The following is a 9534-nucleotide window of genomic DNA, read 5'->3' on the forward strand; positions in this document are numbered from 1 at the left end:
GCCACCACGCCCGGCTAGTGCTGCTTCTTGAGTTGGACTAAACCTGTATAAGGCTTTGAATTCTGATTGGCCCTTAACAGCTACAGTAAATGCCTAACTGACATGTTGTAGCCTGGGAAAGAAATAAGGAAAGATTCAAATGTAAAATCTCCAGAGAAGTGAATTCTTTTGTAGTATTTTAAGACCTTGCATAGAAAGGAGGCAATATTGTAAAGTGGTTGAGAGCATGAAGTCAGGCTTCCTAAAGTCACATTCCAGCCTCTGATTGAGTCTAATCTAAGGCAGACTTTTGTTCTGTGAAAATAATATAATTGGTAGGAAAATTTCGAGGACAAAAAACGTTCAAGCATGCTATCATGGTTTGGGCATATATGATAGCCATTGTTTTATTGTTTACAAAGTCCTTATTAGAAAAACTTGAAGTGGATATTTTAATGTTTGATACTGTTGATTTATTTATTTATTATTTATGTCTGTGTGAGTGTATGCAACATGTGTGTGACTGCCCACAGAGGCCAGAAAGTGTGTTGGCTCTCTTGGAACTTGAGTTACCAGCAATTGCAAGCCAGTAGGTACTGAGACCTAAACTGAGTCTTCTGTAAGAGGAACAAGCACCCTTAACTGATGAACCATCTCTGCAGTCCCTGTTTGCTGGTTTTCATGCTGAAATGAATTTTTCTTTCTTCATTTTGGCACATGACAAAGGTCATTTACAAGGTAAATATACTTTTTTTTATGCTAGTCATTGAAGTTCTAGAAATAGAGTAGAAATGTATAACAAAATAATTCTAGCCTTACGCACTACCCTGATTTTTAAAAAAAAAAACACTTTCAAACTTAATAAATCAGAAGAAACCTTGGTTGTCTGAAATATTTTGCTACACCCCAATCTCTTAACAACTTTATATTTAAAATATGCTTTAAACATGAGTGTTTTGGGTTACCAGGCTTTTGTCTAATAATATCACCTATTGGTAGGTAAGACTTCACTATAATTATTACCTCAGTGTAATCTGTTTTTTCCCACTCTTTTTAAATGGGCTTTATAGGCTGCAGAGTACTCTTTTTGTGTTCAGAAATTCATTTTTGGCTCCTTACTAGTGATACCTGCCAGAATACCATGGAAAACTGTGGAGCAAAAGAAACTACCATGTACTATGTATGCCTTCATGTACTTAGATTGAATCCTCACTTCAGTCCGAAGTAAAGGTTTTTACCCCCTTTTGGGGAGGACAAAGCAGCACAATTAAGAAATCGAATCATTAAATGATATGATCACACACACAGGGTATCATAGAACAGTGTTCATGCAAAGTTAGCCTGCTTAACAGACTATTTTACTATGTCCCTTGTCTCTCAAGAGGAAGCAGTTAATCTGTATAATCTGGAATATCTCCATGAATGTCAACAACTGGCCAATAACTTAGATATTGTGAATCAACAGCCAGAAACCTACTGCATACAAGAGCTAAGTATAGCTTTTTTATTCTAGAGGATGCAGGCAGCTGAAGAACCTGAGCAAATTTCTCTAGGTATAAGGATTCTGGGATAAACAGAAAATTTTACTTCTTTATTTCATATGGGGTTTAGTTATTTTGTTTTTGTTTTTAAACAACTTAAATTTTCTTGCTTTTAGAAGTCTATTAAAAGTCTGTGCCTCCCCTTCATTGTTTTGTGGTACATGGAAATTTGAGTCTTTGTTTGATTGTACTTGTTTGATTTAAACATCCATTTACATAGAATCGATTTTTATTTCTTTCTTTGTAATTAGAATACCCCCAGTTCAAAACAGCTTTCTATATGCAGGATTTTATACAGCAATATAGATTTGACTAGAGAAGAAAATAACTGTCAACTTGCCATGCATATAATCCTACAAATCAGAAGACTGAGGCAAGAAAATCTTGACTTTGGACTGTATAGCAAGTCCTTTTCTTAGGAAAACAAAACCTGTTTTCCTTTCTGGAAATTATCCTTTATTAACACAAAATTAAATTGACCAGACACTGCTAGTTAAATGGGCACTGTTTATGACAGTTAATTTGTGTGTGTGTGTGTGTGTGTGTGTGTGTGTGTGTGTGTGTGTTTTAAACAACGTTAGTAACTACAATTGTCTACCTCATTTTCTCATCTCTAGTTCTGGCACTTAGTGATAGTCACTAAGTGTTAGTTCAGGAAAGGAATTTAGTGTTCTTTGAAAGTAATTTAGTTTCCCACTAAATTTTAATTAGATGTTGAAGATTTCTGAAATAACATCATCCAAATTTGGCATATAAAGAATATGTTAGTTTGGTTCTGCCTTTAAATATGACTTAGAGGAAAAGTCACCTAGTCTTTTAATCTTTTTTTTATTTTGTCTGCACCAAGGCACTGCGTAATTAAATGGGTTGGGCTTGGAAGCTGCCTTTCCACACAAAGCTGTATCATCTGTGATCATTGCTTTTTATTTTATCAAAATCCAGGAATGGCATGTTCATTATTTACTGTTGCCATGTAGCCTCAAGGTAAAATAATTAGTGGCCATAAATATATTTTTTGATTGTACATTGAAGCAAATATTAAACTGTTTTTCCTTGGAGAAAACAAAAAGGTGTGGATTGAGAAATTATTTTGAATTACTGTATCTAAAGTAGTTTATGTTTTAGGTTAGAGTATTTTTCATTATTTTTTTAATTTTTTCTTTTATTGAAGTAGATTATTTTCTTATATAATATAACCTGATTATAGTTTCCCCTCCTTCCACTCCTCCCAGTTCCTCCCCATGTCCCCTCTCCACGCCCCCTCTCTGTCTCTCATTAGAAAAGAACAGGCTTCTAAGGGACAAAATTAAAATATAACAAAATAAAATATAAGATAAAACAAAAACTGTTACATCAAATTTGGAAAGGACAAGCCAATAGAAGAAAAGAACCCAAGAGAAGCACTAAGAATCAGACTCTTTTGCACACTCAAGAATCCCATAAAAATACATAAAAACCAAAACTGGAAGCCATAAGTGTAGAGGACCTGGTGCAGACTTGTGTAGGCCCTGTGCATGCTGACATAGTCTCTGTGAGTTTATATGAGCTTTGCCCATGTTGATTTACAAGGTCCTCCCTCTTACACTCTTTGATTTCTCATTTATGGGAATCCCTAAGGCCTAAGGGGAAGAACTTGATAGAGACATCCTATTTAGGACTGAGTGTTCCAACTTCTCTTACTCTCTGTATACTGTCTGACTGTGAGTGTCTGTATTTGTTCTGTCAGGAAGATTCTCTGATGATGGCTGAACAAGGCACCAATCTGTGAGAATAGCAGAATGTCATTAAGAGTCAGACTGGAGAAGATGCTCTCTGTAAAGCTGTGGCCTGACTGACTGTGATATCTGTTCCCCAACAGGGCTACCTTGTCTGGCCGCATTGGGAGAGGGTGAGCCTACTTTGGCAGTGCCAGGGTGGATGAATGGGGGTACCCAGGAGGACCCTATCCTTCTCAGAAAAAATGGAGGGTCTCCGGGGGCGTTGAGTTTGGGATGTAAATAAATAGTACATATGAATTTTAAAAAGAGCCATTTTATCTTTTTTTTTCATTTTTTTTAGAACAGTAGAATTTGATTCTGCCCTGGGTAAGAGTAAAGTTTTGCTTCAGTAGAAAAACTGAGGTCAAAACAAAAATGATTTTCTTTCCAAAATCAGGATGTCTAACACATAGGAAAATTTTGAATGATGTTAGAATCAAAGAAGTGCAATGTAAGACAAAAATAATATGTATATTTGCCTATCTAATTGGCAAAGATGTTACTCATTTTGACAAACATAAACAGATATTCTTAATACACTCTTAATACATTCTTTTATTTTTATTTTTTAAACAATTTTTATTAGATATTTTCTTCATTTACATTTCAAATGCTGTCCCCAACGCCCCCTATACCCTCCCCCGCCCTACTCCCCAACCCACCCACTCCACTTTTTGACACTGGCGTTCCCCTGTACTGAGGCAATCTTTGCAAGACCAAGGGCCTCTCCTCCCAATGATGGCTGACTAAGCCAGCTTCTGCTACATATGCAGCTAGAGACATGAGCTCAGGGGGGAATGGTTAGTTCATATTGCTGTTCTTCCTATAGGGTTATTTCTTTTTTTCTTTTTCAAATTTTTTTATTAGATTATTTTCTTCATTTACATTTCAAATGCTGTTCCCAAAGCCCCCTATACCCTCCCCCAACCCTGCTCCCCAACCACCCACTCCTTCTTCCTGGCCCTGGCATTCCCCTGTACTGGGGCATATGATCTTCACAAGACCAAGGGCCTCTTCTACCATTGATGGCCGACTAGGCCATCCTCTGCTACATATGCAGACACTCATATACTTCTTATGGACACGTTTTGGCACTATTAGTATACATGAAAATTAATCTTAGCCTTATATCTAAGTGAAGATATTCTTAAATCAGTGAGAACATAAATTTGTGTGGTGTTCTGGGTGACAGCCTGAACGCATCCCCCAAATTTGAAGTTTTTATAATTTTAACCCACAATTTCACATTTATAAAAAATCATTTTGAGAAAGTTTGTCATGGAATTGCACAGTTTCTTATGGACAAAGCTCCTTATATTATATGAAGACAAATAGTAAGCTTATAAAGAATTGCATTAGCTTGCTTCCCTGCTTTTTTTCTATTTTCCAGATTTTATTATACAAAAACAAGACTTTCCAGTGACAAAATATATTCCTAGTTTTAAAATGTGAGCTTGTCTTTATTAATATATAGAAGTCTTTCTTATTTCTTCTATTCAATACCTTCTTTTGTTTCTGAACAGGTCTCCAGGAAAAGTTGGACTTTTATCATTTAAGGTGAGTTGTGTTTCCTCAACAATTTAGGTATTTGTCACCTTCTTGTTACCCTTTTTAAAAAACTTTTTCTTCAACAACATTTTGAGTATACTCTTCTGATTTACCAATTAATTAGATATCCCGTAAATATCTAAGTGTATATTGTGCTTTAAGGACGGGTATATACATAATTTATAGAATTGCATTAATTTTTATTTGATTTAAAAAAAACACTGTAAAGCTCTAAGCATATAACTTAATGATAGAGTACTTGCCTAGTATATACAAAGTCTTAGGTTTGGACTCTAGTGTTTTAAAAAAGAAAAAAAATATAAACTAACCAAAGCACTCATATACTTCTTATGGGCACATGTTTTGGCACTATTAGTATACATAAAAATTAATCTTAGCCTTATATCTAAATGAATGTATTTTTCTATTGTGACCGGATATCATTCGAAGACATTTTGGTTTGTTTTTGTGATGCTGGGTATCAAACCTGGAGCCTAGCACATGCTAGGTAACTAACTGCTCTATCACTGAGCTACATCCTGTTTCCTAAGACTTTCTTTTTAAAGTACAAGATTATAATCAAGGAAGTTTACTTACATATAAATATTTATATATATGTTTTTGTATATATAATCTTGAACATGCTTTATATTTCATATATGTGTATGTAGTGTATTTATGTATAACATTTTGAATAAGTAAAAATTAATTAATTATACACAAAACCCAAGTGAGTTTCAAACACCAGAGTGTTGATTAGAGTTACAAGGCATAGAAACGTATATATACTGTGATTCCATTAAGTTCAAAAGCATGCAAAAAGAATATTTTATTTACAAATATAACAATGGGATTTGCCTGAGTTCCTGGTTCAATTCCTTTAGAACCCTATAAAAAATTGGGCATGATGGTTCATGCCTCTAAGCACAGCACCAGATATGTGGAGACCGGAAATTCAAAAATTCAAACTCATTTTTGTTTACATAGTTTAAGGTCATCTTGGTCTAAATGAGACATAAAACAAATAAACTAGAAGAATGAAAAAAAAAACGAATGTGGTCAAACTGGAAAGAAAGCGAAATAATGATAAACATAATTTAGGCAATCATTTCTCAGAATGAGAGATTATAAAGGAAAATAATAGTGTATAAAAGACTTGAAAGCTCTTTTTCATGAACTAAATGCTTTGAAAGGGTCTATAATAATTCTTGTATTTTATGACAATATTTTGTACTTAATATTTTAATAGCATGTTTAAAAGATATTTGTTTGTTTGTTTCTTTAAATGTCCTCATACAAAATAGTATGAAAAGGTCCTGTGTATCCTTTACCCACTTTCTCCAATGGTTATAACTTAATCATAGAACATTATCAAATCCAGGAATTTGACATTGGTACAGTGTGAGTGTATAATCGCCTGTCAGTATTTTTTTGTGTGTATGCCAGTGTAACCACCGTAACCAAGATGCAGAACTGTGTCATCAACATCTGCCTTGTGCTACCACTTTATATTTAACATGTTACCAACAACCCATATAATTTTCAAATTTGTTTTCCATCTCTGTAATTTTGTTGTTTTGAAGATAGTCTATAAATAAAATCATATAGTATATGCCCCTATGAAATTAGCTCAAATATTGAGATATGTCATACTTGTTGGATTTATCAACATTGTGTTCATTTTCATTGTTTAGTAGCTCATGATTTCCATGTTCTGAGGCCACTGAGCATGTTTCATGTATATGCGACATATCTAAAGGTATCCTTTTTAAAGATTTATTTTTATATGTCTGTGTACCACACAGAAGGTAGAAGAGAGCATTGGATCCCATGGAGCTAGTATTACAGACAGCTGTGAGCCACCCAAATGTGGGTGCAGATAACTGAACTCTGCTCCTGTGGGAAAGCAGAGTGCTTTCACTACTGACTTCTCTCCAGGCTCTCATCTTCAATGATCTCAAATGGTAAAAATAAAGGTCCTGTTTGTGGTAATTTCATAGTCTTACATTATAAATATCTATGGAAAGGGATAAATAGTCTTGGTTTTTGTAGAACAGACTAAATACTGAGTATTGAAAGAAGGTTGGAGGAAGGAGAACACAATATAGCAGCCATTTGAGCACTGTTAACTTCGGAAATAAAAATCATTTTAAAAAGAAGATAGAAGTTGTGCTAAGGTTAGGAAATTGGGGCATTGCATGGGTAGGTAGAGAACCATTGGCAAGATACTGTGTTAGGGAACAACACTAAACTAAACGTATGACATTTGTTGGGAGCATTCAAAACACTTAACTAGTGAGACATCTGTAGAAGCTTCCATGGTAGAACGCCAAAAAATAGAGTAGGTTGTGATGAGTCTTAGATAGCAAGCTAAGAATTCTGGCCTTTAACATTTTTTTCAATATTTTCTTTATTTACATTTTCAAATATTATACTTTTTCTCAGTTTCCCACCTTCCCGGAAACCCCCTATCCCATTCCCCTCCCCCTGCTTCTATGAGGGTGTTCCTCCACCCACCCACCTACTCCCACCTCCCACCCCTTCATTTCCCCACACACTGGGGCATCTATCAAGCCTTCATAGGACCAAGGACCTCTCCTCCTATTGATGCCTGACAAGGCCATCCTCTGCTACATATACAGCTGGAGCCATGTGTACTGCTTGATTGGTGACTTAGTACCTGGGAGCTGTGGGGATCTGGATGGTGGATATTATTCTTCCTATGGGGTTGCAATCCCTTTCAACTCCTTCAGTCCTTTATCTTCTCCATTGGGGACCCCACACTCAGTCCAGTGGTTGGCTGCAAACATCCACCTCTGCATTTGTAAGACTCCAGCAGGGCCTCTCAGGAGACAGCTATAACAGGCTCCTTTCAACAAGTATTTCTTGGCATACACAATAGTGTGTGGTTTTGGTGACTGTATATGGGATGGATCCCGGTTGGGGCAGTCTCTGGATGGACTTCCCTTCAGTCTCTGCTGTACACTTTGTATCCATATTTGCTCCCTTGAGTATTTGTTTCTCCCTTCTAAGAAGAACTGTAGCACCCATACTTTGGTCTTCTTCATGAGCTTCATATGGTCTTTGAATTGTCTCTTAGATATTTTGAGCTTTTGGGCTAATATCCACTTATCAGGCAGTGCATACCATATGTGTTCTTTTGTGATTGGGTTACCTCACTCTGGGTGATATTTTCTAGTTCTATCTATTTGCCTAAGAATTTCATGAATTCATTTTTTAAATCTAATTCTTTTTTAAATTTAACTTGCATTACAATCCAAAAAACATCTTTTAAATCTTAAACAACTGATGATTAATTGTGAGACTATAACTATTTAATCTTTAACCCCATCCAAGATTTGAGAATAAATAAATATTATTTGGACATAGCTTTTATTTTTTAATCAATTTATTTATTTATTTATTTATTTTTATTAAAAACCATGAACTTTAATTCATGGATTTTTTTATTAGATATTTTCTTTATTTATATTTCAAATGTTATCTCCTTTCCTTATTTCCCCTCTGAAAACCGTCCATCCCATCCCCCTCCCCCTGCTCACTCCTCCCACTCCTGCTTCCCTATCCTGGCATTCCCCTACACTAGGGCATCGAGCCTTTACAAGACCAAGAGATTCTCCTCTCATTGATGTCCCACAAGACCATACTCTGCTATATATGCAGCTGGAGCCATGGGTCCCTCCATGTGTATTCTTTAGTTGGTGGTTTAATCCCTGGGAGATGTGAGGGTACTGGTTGGTTCATATTGTTGTTCTTCCTATGGGGCTACAAACCCCTTCAGCTCCTTGAGCCCTTCTCTAGCTCCTCCATTGAGAACCCTGTGCTCTATCCAATGGATGACTGTGAGCATCCACTCTTGTGTTTGTCAGGCACTGGCAGAGCCTCTCAGGAGACAGCTGTATCAGGCTTCTGTCAGCAAGTACTTGTTGGCATCCACAATAGTGTCTGGGTCTGGTAACTGTATATGGGATGGGTCCTCAGGTGGGACAATCTCTGAATGACATTTCCTTCAGTTTCTGCTCCACACTTTGTCTCTATTATCTCCTCCCATGGGTATTTTGATCCTGCTTCTAATAAGGACCAAAGTATCCACACTTTTATCTTCCTTATTCTTGAGCTTCATGTGGTCTGTGAATTGTATCGGGTATTCCGAACTTCTGGGCTAATATCCACATATTAGTGAGTGCATACCATGTAGGTTCTTTGGTGATTGGGTTATCTCATTCAGGATGGTATTTTCTAGTTCCATCTGGATGGTCCTTTTGTCTTAACTCCAAACTTTGTCTCTGTAACTCATTCCATGGGTATTTTGTTCCCTATTCTAAGGAGGAATGAAGTATCCACACGTTGATCTTCCTTCTTCTTGGGTTTCATGTGTTTTGCAAATTATATCTTGGGAATTCTAAGTTTCTGGGCTAATATCCGCTTATCAGTGAGTGCATATCAAGTGACTTCTTTTGGGATTGGGTTACCTCGCTAAGAATGATAAACTCCAGATCCATCCATTTGCCTAAGAATTTCATAAATTCATTGTTTTTAATAGCTGAGTAGTACTCCATTGTGTATATGTACCACAGTTTCTGTATCCATTCCTCTATTGAGGGACACCTGGATTCTTTCCAGCTTCTGGCTATTATAAATAAGGCTGCTATGAACATAGTGGAGCATGTGTCCTTATTTCCAGTTGG

The 9534-nt window shown here is 36.2% G+C and overlaps 1 protein-coding gene across 3 annotated transcripts in view; it reads left to right on the forward strand.

Moving 5' to 3' along the window:
• The window catches only part of Wdr44 (WD repeat domain 44), a 97177-nt gene that overhangs the window by 32733 nt on the left and 54910 nt on the right, over nt 1-9534 (forward strand). For all 3 annotated transcript variants that reach the window (XM_021187401.1, XM_029534377.1, XM_029534376.1), the window contains exon 2: nt 4801-4834. In XM_021187401.1, the coding sequence (XP_021043060.1) occupies nt 4801-4834 (34 nt within the window). The remainder of the gene's footprint in view (nt 1-4800; nt 4835-9534) is intronic.

This window comes from Mus pahari, chromosome X (genome assembly GCF_900095145.1).
Source record: "Mus pahari chromosome X, PAHARI_EIJ_v1.1, whole genome shotgun sequence".
NCBI lineage: Eukaryota > Metazoa > Chordata > Mammalia > Rodentia > Muridae > Mus > Mus pahari.